Source organism: Grampus griseus (assembly GCF_964374135.1).
Source record: "Grampus griseus genome assembly, chromosome: 11".
In the NCBI taxonomy this organism is placed as follows: domain Eukaryota; kingdom Metazoa; phylum Chordata; class Mammalia; order Artiodactyla; family Delphinidae; genus Grampus; species Grampus griseus.
Window position 1 is genome coordinate 36,334,687 of NC_139005.1, and position 22,862 is coordinate 36,357,548.

The following is a 22,862-nucleotide window of genomic DNA, read 5'->3' on the forward strand; positions in this document are numbered from 1 at the left end:
AGGCAAAATTTGTACTTTCTTTTTTTTTTTGCGGTACGCGGGCCTCTCACTGTTGTGGCCTCTCCCGTTGTGGAGCACAGGCTCCGGACATGCAGGCTCAGCGGCCATGGCTCACGGGCCCAGCCGCTCCGCGGAACATGGGATCTTCCCGGACCGGGGCACGAACCCATGTCCCCTGCATCGGCAGGCGGACTCTCAACCACTGCGCCACCAGGGAAGCCCTGTACTTTCTTAAGCTTATCCTTTCATTAAAAAAAAAAAAAAAATGTCAACAACAGCAGCTCTGTCCCATCTGTTGACCCCAGATACGTAATAGGTAAATTGGGCATCTCTTTCTAAAGGAATCCAGATAAGATGCAAAAGTCAAGTCACTCCATCAGGTTTACAGTACTTGTTTAAAAAAATACCTGCAGTATGATGTTTCTCTGACTTGCTAGTTCTGCCAGGAAAGAAAAGTGAATCATAAGCACCACAGATACAATTTCATCAGTGTCTATCTTACTGCTATAAAAAGGTCTTTTCTTCTTACTTGTAAACCAAGCTGCAAAACACCAATTGAAAACCCACCCTCACAGCCACTAGTATAAACACATTTTAGCAAGTTTTAAAGGTGGCCTGCAAGAATGTAATTATCTTGGACAACTTGTTCTGATGTTGGAATAACCAGTTTATTACAATTCCCTGAGTGTAACAGACTATGCAGTACTTGCTGAATGTAACAGACTGTGTAGTACTTGCTGTCGCCCCCTGGCCCCTGGAGTTCTCAGGGGCAAGCACCTTAATTTCGGCTCTGGTCACAGCTCTGCAAGCCATGGCTCACCTCATCTCTTTCCTGTTTCTGCTCTGGTTCACATTTAGGGCTCCTGTGATGAACTCAGTTTTTCAGAAGCATTAGAATCACTTGTCTGTGTTCTTTACTACTGGCACTTTCTTGCAGTTCATAGGCTTACAGTGATATGAGTTTAGTGGGCAAGATTCTGAGTGAACCTGAAGTCTAGTCCAGATATTGGGATGTTTCTTAGTGATGTGCCAAATAGCTGAGTGGTTGGCCGATAGTTTGGTTTTGTTAAACAATCACTTAGAGATCTCATAACTCTCACCTATACATACCCAGCTTTCTTTGGGGCCACTGAAGGGAATTTTTCTGGGTTGATAGGAACCCAGTCTCTCCTTTCATGAAAGCCTCTAATGGATTAAAAAAAAATTAATATGCAATTAAAAAGTCACTACAAAGCTAACATCACACTTCTTAAAATTAAAAGTAATTTACCGTAACTTAATGCTTATCCCATACTCAAACTTCCTAGTTTTGATAAATACAAACAAACCTTCCACCCCTAGTTTTGATAAAAGCAAACCTTTATAGCTGGTTTGTTCAAGTTAAGATCCAGCTGAGTACCACATATAGCTAATGGTGGTTGTGATATTGTGATTTGTAATAAGAAATATATATTTGTTCTTCCTTGGTTCATGTCACAGAGCTCCTTTTTTATTTATTTATTTATTTATTTATTTATTATTATTATTTTTTGGCCGCACCTCGCAGCTTGTGGGGTTTTAGTTCTCCAGACAGGGATTGGAGCAGTGAGAGTGTGGAGCCTTAACCACTGGACCGCCAGGGAATTCCCACAGAGCTCCTTTTTTAAAACTCTTGGAATTTCCAGCGTGATGAGAGGGATAAAGATGCCCTTTGTTATGATAATGAGGTGCTTGGACAGCCCCTAGGTAACCAAAGGAGGGGGGCTGGCTGCCCAGGGAACCCACCAAGTGATTAGAGGGTAGAAATTTTCAGTCCCACCCCCCTGACCCCCGGGGTAGGGGAGAGGGGCAAATTGAATCAATTACCGATGGCCACTGATCGTCAATCACTCATGCCTCTGTAATGAAGCCTCCATAAAACCCCAAAAGGACAGGGTTTGGAGAGCTTCAGGTTGGTGAACAGGTGGAGCTGTGGGGAGAGCAGGGCGCCTGGAGAGGGCATGGAAGCTCTGCACCTCTCCCCACACACCTTGCCCCTGTACCTCCTCATCTGGCTGTGCATCTGTATCCTTTATAACAGCGGACCCCAACCTTTTTGGCACCGGGGACTGGTTTCGTGGAAGACAGTTTTTCCACAGATGGGGGAGGGGCGGGGGATGGTTTTGGGATGATTCAAGGGCATTACATTTATTGTGCGCTTTATTTCTATTATTACATTGCAATATATAATGAAATAGTTATACAACTCGCCATAATACAGAATCAGTGGGAGCCCTGAGCTTGTTTTCCTGCAACTAGATGGTCCCATCTGGGGGTGATGGGAGACAGTGACACCCAAAGTGTGTTGCTTATATCCAGTCTACTCCGTAAGATGCAGCTTAATCGTCACTTGCCACTCACTGATAGAATTTAGATATGAGTCTGCAAGCAATTGATTATGGTCTCTGTGCAGTCAAACCTCTCTGCTAATGATAATCTGTATTTGCAGCCGCTCCCCAGCGCTAGCATCACCGCCTCAGCTCCACCTCAGATCATCAGGCATTAGAGTCTCAAGGAGAGTGCAGCCTAGATTCCTCGCATGTGCAGTTCACGGTAGGGTTTGCATTCCTATGAGAATCTAATGCCGCCGCTGATCTGACAGGAGGCGGAGCTCAGGCGGTAATGTGAGCGATGGGGAGCGGCTGTAAATACAGATGAAGCTTCGCTCGCTCACCCACCGCTCACCTCCTGCTGTGCAGCCCGGTTCCTAACAGGCCAGGCACCGGTACCAGTCCGTGGTCCGGGGGTTGAGGACCCCTGCTTTATAACATCCTTTATACTAAACTGGTAAATGTAATAAATGTTTCTCTGAGTTCTGTGAGCCACTCTAACAAATTAATTGAGCCTGAGGAGAGGGTGGTGGGAACCTCCAATTTATAGCCAGTTAGTCAGAAGCACAGGTGACAACATGGACGTCCGATTGGCATCTGAAATGGGGGCAGTCTTGAGCCCATAAACTGTGGAATCTGATGCTACCTTCAGGTAGCTCGTGTCAGAATTGAATTAATTGTTCAGTGGTGTGGGAAAAAACACACGTTGGAGTTCTGTTCCGTAGGGCTCTTTAAATCTCTAACAGTCTACCTTTTTCATGTCATTGATTTGTTGAAGAGGCTGGACCTGTTGATAAATGAGAATATTTATTTAAATGCTTAATAATATTTGACTATTTATGTAAGTTTATTTAACTAAGAACATTTTTCTACATGGCCATTACGTGGTTATACTTATCGATATTAATATAACCCAACACTTAATCAGTATTCAAATTTTCGCAGTTTGTTTTTAAGTCTTTTATATCTGGATTGTTTAAACCAGGATCCAACCCAGAGCCACACACCGCAAATGGTTGTTTTGTTCTCTTGGTGTCTTTTAATCTGGAACAGTCCCTTTTATTCACATCAGGAACGTGTTTACAAGAGGAGACTAGTGTCTTGCAGAACAACCCACCTTCTGGATTTGGTTCCTTTATCCCTCTTAACACTGTGCTGTCCAGTGTAGTAACCACTGGTCCCATGATGTTATTGAGCTTTTGAAATGTGGCTAGTGCAAATTGAGATGTGTTGTGAGTATAAGAATACCCCCCAAATGTAAAATAGTTCACTAATAATTTTTTATACTGAATACACACATGTTGAAATGATAATCTGGGTATATCAGGTTAAATAAATCTTACTACTAAAAATAATTTTACCTATTTCTCTTTCTTAATGTAGCTACTAGAATATTTTGTTTGGCTCCCAGTATATTTCTGTTAGATAGTGCTAGTCAACAGATTTTAAAACAGAAAGTTACTACCCTAAAATGACTCCACATCAGTTCCCTGACATGTGGAAGAGAAAAGAACATCAATAGGCTAAAGTGTTCCTGAGCTGGAATTTTATAACATTTAGTTGCCATGTCCTTCCATGTAGAAGCTAAGTGATTTTCCATGGTAGATCTAGCCTCAGAGCATTTTAGGACCTAATATCCTACAAGTGTGGCATTGTCTAGTAGATGAAATAGCTACTGAAGATTTTGAGTGTCCTGATTTCCAAAAGCCTTAAATAATGTCAACCTGTAAGTGTGCCACAGACGCTAAAAATAGTTAAGCCAATGCTGCTGACTTAAAAGCAAAAAAAAGTATGTGAGCCAACGGAAGATCATGCTCATTTATTTATTCGTTTTTTTGTTTCTTTTCAGTCTTGGAAAACCTTGAACAGACAATTGTCTCCGGTTTTGGATCACTGGAAAGTCAGCAGGATTTCCGAACCCCGGAGTTTGTGAGTACTACCACTCTATCTTAAATTTGTATCAGTTAGCTAGAGGTTTCTCACAAAGTGGAGAAAGAGGGTTTTTTGTTTTGTTTTGTTTTTAAATGAGTTCTTGCCTTCAGTGGCTCTAGATCTGGCACAGGCCTCGCTGTTAGGACTCTGTGTGCAAAGCTCTCGTCCTCTGGGGAGCACGTTCCTGAACTACAGCGTCTTGGCATCATGCACTGTAAGCTCGCTCTTCACGCTGCTTGTAATAGCAAATGGGAACTTGTTCTGCAGTAAAATAGCACTGTGTGTCTGAAACTCCCCCTTTATTCATTGATACCCCTGCTACCAGTTTCTGCTGTCAAAAACTCTGGAAACCAGTCTCTACTGAGCACATCCAGGTCCACTGACCAGTCCAATTCCTTTTTCATTCTGGAGCCTCAGTAACACAACCTATATGGATACATCTTGTAGGGCTAGGGATATTCTATTGGTTGTTTCTGCTAAGAAGGGAACTAAGTGCTCTCACTAAATTAGACTCATTAAAGATTAGCCATGGTTCCTACCCTCAAGGAATTAAAAATCTTATTAGATGCTACTGTGATTTTATTAATGCCTTGTTTAAAGAAAATTAAGCACATAGGATGCCTGGTGGAGAATGTCCTTACTAAATAGGTTTTATATTAGGCTTATTTGAAGAGGGTGATGGGAAGAAGTATGTCTCTAATTCCTATACCATGTTATTGCACCAGATGTGTAAGGAAAGCGTGCCAGGATCCACCTAGATTTACTGATTTTTGCCCCCTGCTGCAAATGGCTTGTCTACCAACTTAGCAATGGAAAAATCTTTTTTTAATTTTCAAAGTATGATGTGTAGTCGCCACTCCAGTAATCGGCAGGGCACAATTATCTTATTGATAGCGGAAAAAAAACAACAACAAAAAGCCACCTCATTATGTGCTTTCCCTCTTCCCACACACTCTTCGTGGATTGTCCCCTCAATTCAGCCAAGAGTAAGGAAACTAGGCAGGTCTCTGGACTGAAAAGGGATGGCACATGAGACTCTATCCACAATGCCATTTTATTTCAAAGTGTGGGACTCCTGTGGTGTACTAGCAGATTGCCTACTGTGAAAATCACTTGGGTATAATGGAAAGACATAGTATTCAATGACTTCTCTATTATATTCAGTGAGATTTTCAGTGAAGCAGAATTGTGAATGCTCGCCAGTATTCCTGCATCTTAAAGTAACAGAGCAGTTTTGTGTTTTTTTCTGACTTCTGCCGTTACAGCCCCAAAGTAGAATTGACACAGATATTTCACGTTTGAGCATGATATTGGTACAGACTCATGGAGCTGACCTTTTTCTGTTTTGTTATTTTCTAACTGCTTTTTTTTTTTTTTTAATAGCTTTATTTATTTTGGCTGCGTTGGGTCTTTGTTGCTGTGCGAGGGCTGCTCTTTGTTGTGGTGCGCAGGCTTCTCACTGTGGTGGCTTCTCTTGTTGCGGAGCGGGGCCTCTAGCTGCATGGGCTTCAGTAGTTGTGGCACATGGGCTCAGTAGTTGTGGCACGCGGGCTCTAGAGCGCAGGCTCAGTAGTTGTGGTACACGGGCTTAGTTGCTCTGAGGCCTGTGGGATCTTCCCGGACCAGGGCTCAAACCCGTGTCCCTTGCACTCGCAGGTGGATTCTTAACCACTGTGCCACCAGGGAAGCCCTGATGCTGAAATTGTTAATCACAGTTTCCTTATTTGTGTGGTTGATATCAGATCTCTATATCCTGGCTATTATCTTTCTCTGATTGTGTGTTCATATCATATTCAGGGAGGAATCTGTGATTTTCTTGTGCTTTATAAATTTTCACACATCTGATGATCATTGCCTGCCACATCTTTGTGTAGCACGTACATAGCTGCTTGTGTTTTCTCGTCAGCATCACAGTAGCCCATGTACTCCCAGTTCCATAGTAAACATGTATATCCCGAGCTGTCTCCATGGTAAACAAACGGAGGTATAGAAGCTGCCTTGAGAATAGGGTACTCAGGGGACTCAGGCCCGATATTTAAGGGAAGCCTCTTTTGTAGGCAGAAAGTTACAGCATCGGTCAGAATGGGTGGCTGCAGTTGGGGAGGTGGCGGATTGGGCACATGCCAGGACAGAGTCAGCTAAGGTGATCCAAACCAAAATCTTGAATTAGAAACAGGGACACCAGTACAAAACTGGGAGCAAAAAGAGCCCCCCAAAATAAAAAATAAACTATGTATATGCCAAAAAAAAAAAAAAAAAGAGCCCAAAGGCAAAGCAAAATTGGAAACAGAAAAGAGAGAGAAGAATAAAAGGAACTGGATAATCAGCCTTCTGTTCTTCTCCGGGTGGCATTTCGGAAGGTCCAGCCGCAGTTTGCTGAGTTGAACGGAAATAAAACAAGGCGTAGACCGTGTTTACTCAGGCCTTATCCTCAAATAGTTCAGATTTTAGAAGGATGAAGAGCCCAGTGTTTTTGTACAGAATGTATTTATATAGTTTTGTATTTATATAGTATTTATATAGTTATATAGTTTGGCCAAGAGGGAGGACAAAATCCTTATCATTATTAGTTTCCTTCAGAATTTGTTTTTCTTTCGTTTGAAACAAGGTCTGAGAGCAGTGCTCCTTATGGCATGATAAGTACATTAAAGGTTTCCTTCCCAATTCAGGTGTGTAGTGTGACTAGTCAGACAAAGTATTGCCGTGTAGTCTACATAAATCACGGGTAAAGAAATGCTGTTGTGAATCCCTCATGTGCCTGCAGACAGCGGCCACCTTGCAGGGCAGAGTTTGTCCCGTGATCACATGTTGCCCCTCCCCACTGTCTGCTCCACTCTGTGGGCTGAAGTGGGTGAGTTTAGCCAAACCACGCTGACATGTTAAAAGGTGAATGAAGATGTGAACATAGGTGCATGTGGTGTTGCCACCCCAAAGCTTGTGAGGAGCTGGGAACATGTTGAAACTAGACGTAGACCCACTCTGAGGTGAGGTGCATGTGTGGGTGAGGGTCAAGGTGAAAGGGACCTGGCTAAGGGCTGACCTTACAGAGAGTCCCTTGGTTATCTCACTCTGGTGGGAAACCATCTCTGTCGTGGTTCAGTTTTTTGTTTAAGCACAATGAAAATCTGTTTTATAACCTGCTTTGTTAACTTAATGTTTTATCCTGAACATTTTTCCATACCGTTTTTTCCCCAGTTTTATTGAGATATAATTAACATATAGCACAGTGTAAGTTTAAGGTGTACAGCGCCATGCTGGTTTTTTCCTCTGACACTGATATCTTCTCTGACATTTTCTGTTCCCTTGTGCCAATGAACTGTAATTCATTACATTAGAATTTTCAGAGCAGTTAGTTCAAGAGGGAACTTGTCGAGGAAACGGTGGCATGGTCGGATGCTCTGGGCCCATGTGATTGGTGACCATCATTTTGGGACACGGACCCTGAAAGTAGATGGGGTGTGTGATGACAGGTATCAGACTCTGAGGAAAGGGATTGACCAGAGTGAGGCTGGGAACTGAGTACCAGAGACCCAGATAAACTTGTAGGAGTTCAGACTAGAAGTAGAGACTGCAGCACTGGCCAAGCTGGTTAGAACCAAGGATGGGGAGCCATCCACCTGGGGATGGAGCATATAAAGGTGGTCCTGCAGCATGGCAGCACAGATGTAGGGCATCCCAGCCTCCCACCAGTGCTCCCAATCCCAGATGTAGTTAAGAGCAAAGGTGATCTAGGCGTCACTGCAGGGGCCCAGCCAGCGTGACTGCCCCAGCAGACCCCAGGTTGATCCCAAGCCCCGGGGAGTAGGAAAAAACCTGGGGATTGAGGGGTTAGTAGGGGGAAATGTTGGGTAGTGGTCAAGGCTCTTTCTAGAAACCCTGCCTCTGTTGGCACTGACCCAGGAACTCACATGGGTCTGATTGCCTGAGTATACATGGGGCGAAGGATGGGGTATGGGGAGGAACTCTGATCTAGCAACGGTGAATCTGCTTGCAGCACGCTGGATAGAAACCAGGCTGCAGTCAACATGAGAACACGTGGAAGGAAAGAGAAGGCTAAGGAATTACATTTTATGATCTAAGTCTCGATAGTAATACCCTGTCTTTCGGCCTTTCCAGAACTTGAGGTTTATTTATGACTCCCTGGGCTTTTTAGAGGCAGGAGGATTCTTATAGCCTCTTGTCTCATGCCAGTTGATGATGTTTCCCTTTGTTTACCTTCTACCAAATGTGGTGTAAGTAACAAGATAGAGTTTGGGCTGGCAAAAGAATATTAGGATTACAACAGGGTAAACCAGGGAAGATGATGAGAAACCTCAGGATTTAGAAAAGGAAAAGAGACTCGGGAAGATGAGGATTAAAGTGGAGCAAATATGTTCCCTTCATTCAGCACTCATGGTTATGCAGAGAGAAGGAGGTCGGAAGAGTTCTTAGGCCATTTGGAATTTTGTGTAACTGGCTCCCCTTTTGAGAGAAGATACTGCTTAACAGAGAATACAGGTGATTTCCTGAAATTCAAATTTGTTTGTCTTTAACTAGATGAACATAGATGTGACCTTGAAGAAAGAGTTAAAATCTTAATTCAGTCAACAAATCTTTATTTGATGTCTACTATTTTAAGCACTGTAGCAGACAAACAGAAGACATCCTTGCACGTGTGGAGCTTACATTTTGGTAGGGGAAACATAAAACACAAAATAAATAAAGCACAACATGTCAGATGATGGTAACTCCTTCAGAGAAAAATAAAGGAAGGATTATATGTGTGTGTTGCAGAGGGAGTTGGTTACAGTTTTCAACAAGGTGTACAGGGCAAATCTCACTGAGAAGGTGATCAGTGGAAAGACCTGAAGCAGGGATGCTGGAGCCAACTCTTTGGAAAACTAGATGAAGAGCATTCCAGGCAGAGGGAACAACAGGAACAAAGGTCTTGAGGTGGGAGTTGGTGGAAGGTTTGGGGAAAGGAGGCCAATGTGACTGGAGTAGAATGAAGGGTGGTGAGAATAGTAGCTAGTGGGGACTTTACAGGCGATTGTAAACACTTTGGTTTTACTTTGAGTTGGGAAGTTATTTGAGGGTGTTGTCTGAAAAAAATGCACAACCTAAAAGTTGAGAGTTATGTTTTATTTGGTGGACTTTCTTAGGACTTCGAGCCTGGGAGACAGCATCTCAAATAACTCTGAGAGACTGCTCCGAAGAAGCAAGGAGGGAAGCCAGGATATATAGAAGTTTTTGCAACAAAAGACCAGGTAGTCAGAACATCAAAGGATTACTGTTAAGAAAAGAAAACCAGCTATCTCAGGTGAAAGAATTTATTGCTTTTCTATGTATGGGAAGATGCAAGAGTCTGGGCTCACTGAAATCACTCCTTTGACACGCACCTTAGCTATCTGGGGGCCAGTCTCCTCAGGCGCCTTGTATGGGGGTGGCTGCAGCGGCTGACTGCTGGATGAGCTCGGCAGTGGGCAGCCTGTTTGTCTCCATCCTGAGGTCCCTCAGCGCTCACCGTCCAGGCGGCTGCAACGTGAAGCAACAACCTTTGTTTACTGATGTGGCAGGCAATACTTTAGTTCTCAAGGGTAGCCCTTGGCAAGATAAACTGGGGGGTTTTGAGCAGAAGGGTGACTTTACCTGACCTCACCTAGTTTTAGCAGGATCACTTTGGCTATTGTGAGAACAGTATGGTGGAACAGAGCAGAAGCAGGAAGGTCTATTGGGCTTCTCAGGAATCCAAGTGACAGATGGTGGTGGCTTGGTCCTGAGTGTTAACTATGGCAGCAGTGAGATATACTCAAATTCTCGGTAATGTTTTGAAGGTAGAACCAACAGGATTTTTTGACAGAGCAGCTGTGAGGTGTGCGAGAAAGAGCAATCAAGGATGACTCCCAAGATTTTTGACCTGGAAGACTATGGAAGGAACAGCTGGAAGGGAGACTCTTCAGAGGAAAATCAAAATTCTGTTCTGGGTATGTCAAGCTTGAGACATCCAGTCCAAGTTCAAGGAAAGGATCTAGCTAGAGACCTGGGAGTTGTCAGCACACGAACAGTATTTAAAGCTATGGGACTGGAGATGAGCAGCAAGGGAGGGAGTGAGATGAATCAGGAAGAAATCCTGGCCTGAGCCCTGGGGGGGTTCAAGTGTTTACAGGTCAGGGAGAGAGGAGGAAGCATCAGCAGAGGAGACTGAGAAGGAGGAACCAGTGAGGTGGCGAAAAACAAGGAGAGTACTGGAGGCCAAAGGAAGAAAGTATAAAGTAGGAAGGAATGCCCAAATGATGCTGATGAGGATGGGTGGTTGGATTTAGCAATATGGCAGAGACCTTGACAAAGAGAGGTCTCAGCTGAGTGCTGGGGACCCAGAAGCTCATTAGAGAGGATTCAAAATGGAATGGGAGAAGAGGAATTGGATACTGGCATTTAGATAACACTTTCAAAAATTCTTGCTGAACAAGAATACAGAGAAAGGGGGTATTATCTGCAAAGGCGTTAGGTTGAAAAGAGTTTTAAAATTTATCTAGTTAGTTTTAAGATGGCAGGAATGGTTGTTTGTAAAGTGATGGAAATAATCCAGTAGAGAGAGAAACTTTGAAAAGGCAGGAGTGAGGGGGAAGAATTTCTGGAGTGATGACCTTGAGAGGGCAAGAAGGGGATGGAATCTCCTCCTTATGGGAGGAGAAGTGGGCATCCACCTAGAGCTTTAGAGACAGTTCATTCTTAGAAGTAGGAGGGAAGCCAGTGTATTAGGACCCAGGTGGGATTAGGTCAATAGATCTGCTAGTAGGAGCTTGTTGAAGTTTTTTCTCGACTGCTTCTCGTTTATCAGTGAAATGGGGAAAAAGCCATTAGCTAAGATTGAGGAAGGAAGAGAGATGAAGAGATCTGAAGAGAGAGAAGGTATGAGACAGTCATCTGAGAGTGAACGCACTGGGTAATGGAACATGATTGCCTGGCAGCCCTAAGAGCCCACTTGAGGTTAGTTGCTTTTCCCATTTAAGTCCAGCTTGGGGGAGTAGGTGTGGAGCAGGCAGAGTTTGATTTACCTGTTTGGGGGTTTCTCCAGGTCAGTTCAGCAAAGCAAGACAAGGGTAAGAGAGTTGCAGGGTGTTTGCAAGAGCAGAGGACCACAGACATGAGGAAGGTGGGGCAATAGGATCAATAGATTTCTACCCTAGTGGGGTTTGGTAATTTTTGGAGTTTGGGGTATTGAAGAGCATGAGCTGAAAAAATAGGAGGTGGTAGTTGGAGAGTCAGATGTTTATAACTGAGGGAGGAGTAGTAAGTGGTACAGACCAGGTCTGGGCTATGAGCACTGGAATTTTGGGCTGAGGCAGGGTGGATTTGCACAGACAGGGTGTGAGAAGGATTATATATGTGGATAAGGAGAGCCCCAAGGATTATGTCAGGAGTAGTGTGTTGGAGAAGTAACAGTGAACCAAGGCTTAAATCTCCAAGGAATAAGGGGCAGTGACTCAGGAGTCAATAGATAGCTGCAGAAGGAGAACACCAGAGAGGTAGGAGGAAAATCTGGAGAGTGAGAGGATAGAAGCTGAGAAACAGACGAAGTGATGAGTAGTTTCAGGTGTTGCATAGGGATCATCATGTCAAGATTTCTCAACCTCAGCACCGCTGACATTTTGGCCTGGATTTCTCTGTTGTAGGAGGCTGTCCTATGCATTGTAGGATATTTAGCAGCGTCCCTGGCCTCTACCCACGAGGTGCAAAGGACCCTCTCCCCCGTTGTGATCACCAGATATCTCCAGACATCACCAAAATGGTCCCCATTTGACAACCACTGAGTGAGATGAATAAAGAAAAGGCATTGAGGTCACAGGTGTCCTCTGAGAGGGCTGCTCCCCAGGAGTGTTGAGGACGCTACTTTAATCCAGATTAGAGTGGATTATGGAATGAGAAGGAGAAAAGGAAGTAGAACATACTGACCTCTCTATCAAGGAACGAGTTTGAAGGGCTAGCGAATGAGAGAAAACTGGAGGAGAATTATGAGGGCCAGGGATGACTACCTTCTGTCAAGTGGAGAGACTTGCACACATTTACATGTTGCTAGGAAGTATCCGTGTGAGGGAAACAGGTGACTCTAGAGGAGCAGTCCCCAACCTTTTCGGCCCCAGGGACCAGTTTCTTGGAAGACCATTTTTCCACGGACGGGGTGGGGGGCGATGGTTCAGGCGGTCATGTGAGCGGTGGGGATCGGTAGGGAGCAGTAGGGAGCGGCAGATGAAGCTTCCCTGGCTCGCCCGCTGCTCACCTCCTGCTGTGCGGCCCGGTTCCTCATGGGCCGCGGACTGGCACTGGTCCATGGCCCGGGGGTCGGGGACCCCTGCTCTGGAGGAGAGAGCTGCCTTGAGAAAGGCCGTGGAATGGTTTATAGATGTGGAGGAGTCCTCATTAGGTAGGAGGAGCAGCGTCTCAGGCAGGCACAGGTGCGGAGGGCAGATGCTCTTGGTTTATGGACCCGATGGAGAGAAGCTGAGGGAGTTCCCATCTGACACCTTCAATTCTCAGCTGCTGAGAGTGAAGAGAACACTGAGCACGACCAGGTCAGGGACCCGGTCAGACCTGGAGAAACCTAGAAAAAGTGCTAGGCTTTCTGGGAAGTGGTGAGGGCCCCTGTAGGGCTGAGGGGCCTGAATCTGCAATGATACCAAGCTGCCCTGCTGTGGCTTTCTCCGGCATCACTCAGACACCGAGAAAGGGCATAGTGGGCTGCAGCCAGAGCTGGGGCTTTGCTCGACGGGCATGATGGAAAGAGTTCTGGCAAGAGTGTTACTGAAAGGATGACCTGGGAAGTGTAACCTTAAAAAAGGAGGGGAGGGAAGAAAAAGAGGATCTGCAGACTGATTAGAAAAAGTCATGGGGCCTCTGAGGTCACTGTAAAATGAGAAGATGATGGTGTCTTCAGAAGGAGGGATTCTTGAGTAAGTGACTTTGAAATGGAAGATTTTCAAGTGATAACAAGGTCCTGGACGGGACCATGGCCGTTAATGCATGAAAGGGAGACTGTTGGACATAAGGGGTCAATCTACTGACGGACCAAGGTGCACTGGTCATGTCTGTGGATGCAGGTGTGCTTCTTGTCTGATGGAGGACTTGGAACAGAGAGGGAAATGTGAGCCAGGGCCAGATTTTCAATGAACCAGTAGCAGCAGCTGGGAAATAGGAGATGCTAGGCTCTGGGAAACTCCAGGGGTATATTCTACTTGCATGGACCTACATGGAACTGTTTTTCTTCCTCCAAGAACATTGGAGAGTAATACTCTGAAAGTGGCACATAGAACCAGGAGAACGTCAATCTTACTTCTTTTTCCTGACATGGGAATGGTCTGAGAAAAATCAGAGCCAACTGCCTATGGGTCTGTAGATTTTTGTTTTCATGTTTTGATTCAAAGTGGTTGGTCAAGTTTTCTTTAAAAGTAGGCTCAAGGATCCATTTTCATCTTTGTTTCCCCCCCACACCACCACAAATCCAGACTTCATTTTGGTTATTTCTGGTCTAAACGTCCCTGAGGCAACTGAATTGGTGCTGGGGCTACTGAGAGAGAATAAGGTTTATTTTATGGTCAGTCCAAGGTCTTCCTTGCGAATCCCAAGAAACCCAACTTAAGTCCCAAAGTCTGCCTCGAACTCCAACGATCTTCAGGATCCAGAAGACTGGGGATAAAGCAGGACTCTTCCGTTCAAGTATTTATTTATTTGGACTTACACTTTTGTGCCTTCTATAAACAGAGGAATAGGGTGGCTTTGCCTTGTAACTTTATGGCACTAACTTCACTAAACTAAAACGGAAAAGAAACACAACTAAAAAAGGAAACATTTCTCCAAAGAAGACATAAAGATGGCCAAAAAGCGTATGAAAAGATGTTCAGCATCACTAATTATTAGAGAAATGCAAATCAAAACTACAGTGTGGTAACACCTCACACGGGTCAGAATGGCCATCATCAGAAAGTCTACAAACAATAAATGCTGGAGAGGGTGTGGAGAAAAGGGAACCCTCCTACACTGTCGGTGGGAATGTAAATTGGTGCAGCCACTATTGAGAACAGTATGGAGGTTCCTTAAAAAACTAAACATAGAACTACCATATGATCCTGCAATCCCACTCCTGGGCATATACCCAGAGAAAACCGTAATTTGGAAAGATACATGCATCCCAGTGTTCATTGCAGCACTATTTACAGTAGCCAGGTCGTGGAAGCAACCTAAATGTCCATCGACAGGAGAATGAATAAAGAAGATGTGGTACATATATACAGTGGACTGTTACTCAGCTATAAAAAAAGTATGAATTAATGCTATTTGCAGCAACATGGGTGGACCTAGAGATTATCATACTAAGTGAAGTAAGTCAGTCAGAGAAGACAAATATCATATGATATCACTTACGTGTGGAATCTAATAAAAGTGATACAAATGAACTTATTTACAAAACAGACACAGACTCACAGATTTTGAAAACAAATTTTTGGTTACCAAAGGGAAAGGGGTGGGGGAGAGTGACAAATTAGGAGATTGGGATTAACATATACACACTATTATACATAAAATAGATAACTAATAAGGACCTACTGTATAGCACAGGAAACTCTGCTTACTATTCTATAATAATCTATATGGGAAAAGAAACTGAAAAATTATGTATAGCTGATTCGCTTTGCTCTACACCTGAAACTAACACAACATTGTACCTCAACGATGCTCCAATAAAATTTTTTTTAAAAGGTGGTGGGGGGAACCAGACAAAGGAACATTAATTTAGCAAAAGGAGGCTCAGAAAGAGAAATGATAGCAAAGATAAACTGGATAGTAAGCATTGCTAAATTGGCCCATTTTTTTGTGGTAAGAATTCACAGGGCATTTCAGCGTTGAAAGCTTTTTGTGCATTCAGGAGAACAAGGTGATGGTGCTTTGCCTGAATATGGGGAAGGGGGACCTACTCATCTGTTTCACGTGGCTGATTCAGAAGCTACATTTGTGGATTTGTTAGGATTGGGGGGTAGGAGCAAAAACAGGCAGTCCAAGACGCAAAGATCTCAGAAATTTCTCTCCGAGTCACGTTTTTGGAATGCAGGATGTGTTTTCCCAGAGAAACAGTCATAAATGGTGAGTAGGCTTCTAGGCCCAGCCAGGCCAGATTAGCTGAAGCCAGTTGAACGCAGAGTGCTAACAAATTATCATTCTGTGCATTAGCACGAATCCTTTGGAACGCTCCAATCTTATTTTTTTTCCATTATTACTAAAAAAGTGTGAATAAAACTAAAGTGCAGAGTGAGTGAGTGAGTTGAGGCTTGTGAACAAATGCTTGGCGTCGTAAGTGAAAGAGAAAAGGGTTGATTCTGAGTTGTGTTAGGCCTTGAAGAAGCAGTGGTGGGTCCCAAGCCTGAGGAAGACAATCTAATGGTACAAGATGACAGAGAAGAAGAGAGCTTATCAGCTTCTCTATTACAACTTCTGTCTTTTCTGCTAATGAAGGTGATCTTTAGATTGAAATGGTTCAAGTCCTGGTAAGGGGCTATAGAGGTCCATGCTGCACGAGACAGTTTTAGAAAGGAATACAGTTATTCCAAAGGAATTAAATTTCCTGACTAGAAAAATTGTGTATCCAGTAGGGTATTAAAAGAGCTTATAAATTTGCTCATGGGACCACAGTTGGTCATCTTGAGGTGATGTGGGGACCAGGACAGGTGCCAGAAGAGTAGCGGGAGGAACAAATGTGACAGTTTTCAAAAGGGGTGGGGTTAGAGTGGAAGCTGGGCATAGACTGTTTCTGGTAAATGGAGATATTGAAGCTGGGATATAACAGCTGAGTTTTTTTTTTTTTAAGCAGATGGGTTGTGAATGTTAAAAAAAAGAAAAGGTCATCAGGAACCAACATAAGTTCAGTAAAAATAAGTCATGTCAAACTGAGAGCACGTCACCTTTTTTTTAAATTTTTTTTTTATGGGCATGATTAGGCTTGTAGAACAGGAGAAAGCCACAGATATTTTGTGTTTTGAGTTTAGCAAGATGTGTGGGGAAAAATCGCATTTAAGTACAGAATGAAGAAATGTGTGCCTAGTGAGAGTGTGCTTATCTGGGTAACTGATCTTACCAAGACTCTGGAATAATGGATGGAAATGAATTTCTAGAGGAGACAAAAATCAATATGAATTAAAGTCAGCTCTTGTGCCTAATTCATAAAGATCATCCGCCTGAGGAAAGATCATAAGAGCTGAGGCTCATGACTGATCACATGAAGAGGTTAGGTATTTCAACTCAGTATGAATCGAGCATGTAATAACAGTGTCCGAAAGTTTATGCAAATCTGGGTTGCATTCGTACCTATGTGTTCAGAACCAAGACAGTACTAAGCTTCTCCTGTTCAGTATTGGTAAAGCCACCTGCCAGTCTGGGTGCTCCATTTTAAGGGGAAGCATACTGAGAGGAGAAAGATGAGCGTGGTGGTGGATCCCGACACAGGCAAGAACATGACAACAACTTTAAATATTTGACAATGGTAGTAGGTGGATGAAGGTGCAAAATATGCTATTAAGACTCATGGATACGAGGTATATATAGGCAGACAGATTTCATTTCAGTGGAAAGACGTTCTCATAATTAAACTACCTTAGTTCCTTGGAGTAGTTCACATACAGACGTACTGGATAACAGTCTAGGCAGGAGATGATGAATGGTTGAACGAGCCAGTGCGGGAGGAAAGGAAGGGCATGCATGTTTCATGTGCAGCAGGACCGAATGTAGTTCAGTCGTAGTAGTTGATGGAACGCGGGGAAGGAGGGAAAGAGAGGATGTTTCCGGGAACATACTACTTCAGTCAGTTATATGTGGCTCACAGATGAATTTGAGTTGCTTTCATTTCATTTTATATTTCCCTCATTCAACCTGCCAAATTATGTAATTGATTAAAACCCTTTCCTCCACGTAACAGTGTTCCTTCTACCTGGTTTTATTCCCCTATTTTCAGAAACCCTTGACTGTAACATGCTTTGTGAATTCCTGCCCCACAATGCATCCCATTTGAAATTCAGCGAGCTATCTGTTATCTGGGGAATGTCAAAGTTAATTTGACAAAAACACGCATGAGGAAAGCAGGGAGCCCTGGGCATTCTGAGGGCACTCTGAACAAAGATGTAATATCAGTATTTATCATGGAACTCATTTGATTATAAGTCATCTAGAAGCATATCACAGTTATGGCCAAAAAAGCCCACAGAAGCAAAAGAATTGAGTTAAAGCTGAGAGTCTGCTGGTAAATGACCTGACCATGCCATGACCTAAAAGCAGCGTTAATAAAAAGTTGAAATAAAAATTTAAAGAGAAACACAGAACTTGGTGGAAATGTATACACAATATGAATTCACAGTATTCCTAGAAAATTGAGAAGGGAGAGCCCAGTGAGATTTCAACTGCAGCTGTTCCTCCCAACTCTTCATTAATTTGGAAGGCTTAGAGGCTTTGGAAAAATGATTTAAAATTCTTTTATTCCTGAAGTCCCAATAGTTAACTGTAGTTTTCCTTATTTCAACAACAATAATAATAAGTGCATTTTTACTATAAGTTTCAAATGTATTAAGTCTGTCTCTGGTTAAAACAAAACCAAAACCCAAAAATTATAAATCTGCTTTTACCCTGAAAACCCTAATGGCTCCTTCAAAGAGAAAGTGCATTTATGGTTCCTTCTCCCAAGTCACTTTTCAAAATGTAGATTAATGTGATCTGACAGATCGTAATAACTACCAAAGAGCATTTTCATTAATTATAATGGGCAAACCAATAATACGAATCTTTACGATGTTAGTATGAATTAGAATATATCAAGTCAGGGCCATACTTCTAGCTGGAGCAAAATTTGACTGCAGAGTCCAAATCCCTTAGAATAAAAACACATAATGAAAATTTTGACAGATCATCTAGTGATGCTAATGGTATCACCACCCTTTCATGCACGTTCATTAGCCTTAAGTGTTTTTAAAAAGTAAACTGTCTTGTGAAAGAGGAAGAAGAGAGGCAAACGAGAGGAGGCACTTCTGTGACTTTGAAAAGCGTTTTTACTCTAAAAAAAAAAAATTTCTTTTCTGTGAGGGAAAGTTCTTCTAGAAGTGCCCCCAGGAAGCTGAGCATGGATAGAATTCCAGGGGATCAGAGCCCTCTGTCCCTACTCGACTCTGCTCTCAGACCCTTGGGAAAAAAGTCGATTTTCCTTTTAGGACCTCAGTCTTCTCATGAATAAAAAGCAGAAAAATCAGCGGTAGATTTCCTCACAGGAGTGTTGTTCAGTGACTACACAGAGATTGAAAAGCATTTTAGCTATCTGAAAAGCGTGTTCATAGAATAATAATACAGTGAGAATTCTTACCTGACATTTATGGATTGGCTTATAGTTGGCAAAGCACATTGCAGGCACAGGGCTAGCTAGCCATGAAATGGCCACAACCCCACATTGTTCAGCCCAGCCAAACCCTTCCTGTTCCCTTGCACATGAAATCAGACTGTGTTTGCATCAGGAATTAGTGCTGCTCTCCTTAGAAGAGCGCACAGGAGCATTTGTGACTTACGCTCCTGAGAAAGTAGTTACAGGCACGTAGGTACCTACCAGATTATCAATGGGTTGAGAATTAATCATACCTGGCATTATTACAAAATATCAATGGTACAGTCTGTTAATAAACATGTGGAGCACTTACTAACCCTTGCTGAACTAGAAATAAGAGCTATTTATGTGCTATTTTGAATAAACCACTATCAGCTTCACTAAATTCTACAGTAAAATTTTTGTCTATTCCATCACGTAATATTCATTAATCAGTGTACTTCAAGGAATAATACCAAGCAGCATATCTCAGTGTTTACCCTCAAGACCAAGAGTGGGTATTACTGATGCCTCTGTCCCCTGCACATTGTATTATCATCTGACAGATGTTAGTCATGCAACTGATGCTGGTTGGTTGGTTGGTTGGTTGGTTGGTTGAAAGAATGTAAGACAGTGTGCTGTGTTTGATGATTTCCAGGGGCACTTACAGCAGAGATGCCAGAGGAGTTCAGTTTGGACTGTAGTTCTCAATCCGGCTGTGCATTAGAATTACTGGAGAAACTCTTGTAAAACGTGAAGGCCCAAGCTCCACCTTCATGTACTAATCTTACTCTTGCATATGTGTATATAAAGAACCTGAATATGTTTATAAAAGTTTACAGAGGTGACTCAAGTGTGCAGCCAGGTCAAAAATCATTGTCTTTGAAAAATCGGGTTTGTATTTTTGAAGAAGGTGGTATATATTGCAACCTTGAAGGGTACATTTCGTTAAGTACTGAAATCTGTACCAGTCGAGGTTTTACCAGAAAACAGAACCTGTAGGATCATGCACATAAACACACGTGTACACTTGTGTATAGAAATATATCTATACACGTGTGTACACATATGTACACACATATATATCTATATTAATACACACATGCAGAGAAATATTTATTAAAGAGAGTTATCTCAAGGAACCTGCTTCCACAAATGTGGATTCTAATCTGTGGAGCACAGTGGCAGGAAGGGCAGGCTGGAAACTCTTGGGCAAGGGTTGACACTGCAGTCCAGAGGTGGAATTTCTTTTTCTCGGAGAAGCCTTAGTTTTTCTCTTAAGGCCAGTCAACTGATTGGATGAGTCCCACTCAGATCATTTCTTTTACTTAAAGTCATCTGATTGCAGATGTTAACCACATCTACAAAATACGTGCATAGCAACTCTTAGATTCGTGTTTCATTGCATAACTGGGAATTAAAGCCCAGGCAAACCAATGCACAAACCTAACCATCCCAGTGGATACACTACAGGAAGGTATCCTAATAGCATGACCTATGCCAGTAAATGAAAGTGGGAAAGAGTGAGGTGTGCCCAGTTTGTATCCAGCACAGAGCTGATCTAGGGGAGTGGGAGGAGATGAAGTTAAAAAAAAGGTTTAGGGTGGAATGTAGCGGTCTCCAACTAAGGGTTTGGACTCTTGAACTGAAAAGACAAAGCGAATCTGTAGCGGCGGCACTTTCTCTGACCATGTTTTCGTCTGTTCTGTGTCTTTGCTGCCCACTTAGCTCCACCTGGTTGTGGAGGCACTTGAAATGTGGCTAGTGAGACAGAAGAACTGCATTTGTAATTCTGTTTCATTTTAATTCATGTAAATTAAATAGCCCCATGCGGCTAGTAGCTACTATATTGGACAGTGCAGCCAGAGAGAGATCACTCTGGCAGGAGGATCCAGGAGGCATCCGAAGGAGAAACAACGCAAGCTGTCTAGTTAGTAACCTACTCTGGTAGTCCTGGTGCAGGGTGGGTGGAGGCTGGGAAGGTGGGAAGGGAGGGAGAAAGACAGAAGTGAGGGAGGAGGAGATCAAAGTTTACCCTGCGGTTGGCCACTTCACCGTCTTTCCAGCCACTTGTCTGTCTACCTTCCTGCTGTCCCTTCCTCTTACACCCCAGTCCCTCCTATCTGTCACATGTCCTCAGAGCTCGCCCCAGCTTCTCTCTGCTCACCAGCTGCTCTCACACTCACTTCCTCAGCTTCAATTGCAAGCTCTGTGTTAACAGCTCCCAAGTTTATACTTGTAGCCTTAGATCTCTCCTCTCAACCCCAGCCCCCTAGTGTCGACACTTGAAAATCTAACAGATTCTTAATCTTCCCCTCCTAATCATATTTCCCTTCCAGTTTTCTGAATTTTGGTAATCTCCGTCCTGTCAGCTGCTCAAGCCGGAAACCTGAGAATCCTCCCAATCCCTTGTTTCCGACCTGCTGATTCAGCCTGTCCCTTTCTCCTCATGTCTGTTGCTCCCCACTGAGAATAGGCTGCCACCTTTCTTCCCTGGACTCTCCCATCTCCCCATTCCCACTTGTGCCACCCATGATTTACTCTCTGAGCAGTTCCTTTAGAAACAGAAATCACACCGATTCGTTTCTTCTGTGATGTGTAATGGAATTTCCCCCCTGTTGCTTTAGCTATCATACTACTAAATGTCATAGGATAAAGGGTTAATTAATTTCAGTTGATTTATTTAATAATATTTATCTAGTTAATATTTCTATAACCCTGTTAAGTATGTACAATTGAGAAATGTCATTGAAATATCCCTTGAGGCATATAGTCTAGTGAGATAGACATTAATCAAATAATTACATAAATAATTAGACAATTAAAATTGTGAGATGTGACATTTAAAGACGAGTATAAGGTGCTCTGAGAGAATGTGAAGGGGGGACCTAAGCTACCAGGAAGGTCAGGAGGTCATAAAGAGGTCATGCCTCTTTATGGCGTGAGCCATGGAAAAGGGAGAGAGGGAGTTCTAGGAAGTGGGAACTACAGGTGCAGAGATAGGGGAAAATACTTTACTTCGATGGGACAGCATAGCCATTCAAAACGTTAATGGAATATAGTAACTGACAACCGCATTGGGGTGGAGTGTGGTCTTAAATTTTCCAGACCATGTGGAACAGCCTTTGGAAACTGACAAGACTGAACCTTTGTAGAACTTGAATAAAATGGTTCTGTTAAACCCTTTGACTTGAATATGTTATCTCACGTCAGTTCAGCAAGTATCTGTTGTCTTACTTCCCTAGGTGTTATAGGTTAAAAACAGGTTTTTTTCCTTCATTATTATAATCCAATTAAAATTATAGTATGTATACACAAAAATAGTTAGATGACATTGTACTATGTATATTGTATCATACTATTACAATTTATATAATGCAAAATTAAGAGCTAAAATGAATGCTGTAGAACAACAGTTCTAAACTTTTTATATTCTTACACTTTATACCCTTAATAAAGTATTGACTCCAAAGAGCATTTTATGTGGATATACCTATCAATATTATATATTGATAATATTATAACTTAAACTGAAAAAACTCTTAATTCATTTAAACATAACCAATAATAAACTCAGTATACATTAAAATAAATATTTTATGAAAAGTGACTTTTCTAAAACAAAAACATTAGTAAGAGGGTGGCATTATTTTATGTATTTTACAGATCTCTTTAAGAGAAGACAGCTGATTCTTCTATTTGCTTTTAACTTCAGTTAAAAGTTGCAATATGTTGTTTTGGTTGAAGTATATGAAATAGATACAGCCTTACACAGATAGGTAGGTAGAAAACAGGGGAGTATTTTAAAGCCTTTTCCGGTAATTGTCGATATTCTTCTTTGAAACCACATTAAAACTCAACAACTGGTAGTTTCTTAAAGATTGCTTGTGACGTGGAATGCAAAACTGTTTCAGTGAACTTTTGTGTATTAAAAGCCTGTCTTGTATTTTTCACGTGCTGTTGGTCTTCTGCATTTCCTTTTTGGAAACATATCTATTCCGTTCTTCTGCCTACTTTTTAATTGGATTGTTTGTTTTTAGATGTTGAGTTGTATGAGCTGTTTATATATGTTGGATATTAACCCCTTACTGGTCATGTCATTTGCAAAGACCTTCTCCATTCAGTAGGTTGTCCTTGCAAAAGCTTTTTAAAGTTTAACTAGGCCCCATTTGTTTATTTTTGCTTTTTTTTCCTTTGCTTTAGCAGACGGATCCAAAAAG

The 22,862-nt window shown here is 42.6% G+C and overlaps 1 protein-coding gene across 3 annotated transcripts in view; it reads left to right on the top strand.

The window, feature by feature from the left end:
* Window positions 1–22,862, top strand: part of ANO6 (anoctamin 6) — a 202,198-nt gene that overhangs the window by 74,556 nt on the left and 104,780 nt on the right. For all 3 annotated transcript variants that reach the window (XM_082666609.1, XM_082666610.1, XM_082666611.1), the window contains one exon: window positions 4,198–4,277. In XM_082666609.1, coding sequence (XP_082522735.1) covers window positions 4,198–4,277 — 80 coding nt within the window. The remainder of the gene's footprint in view (window positions 1–4,197; window positions 4,278–22,862) is intronic.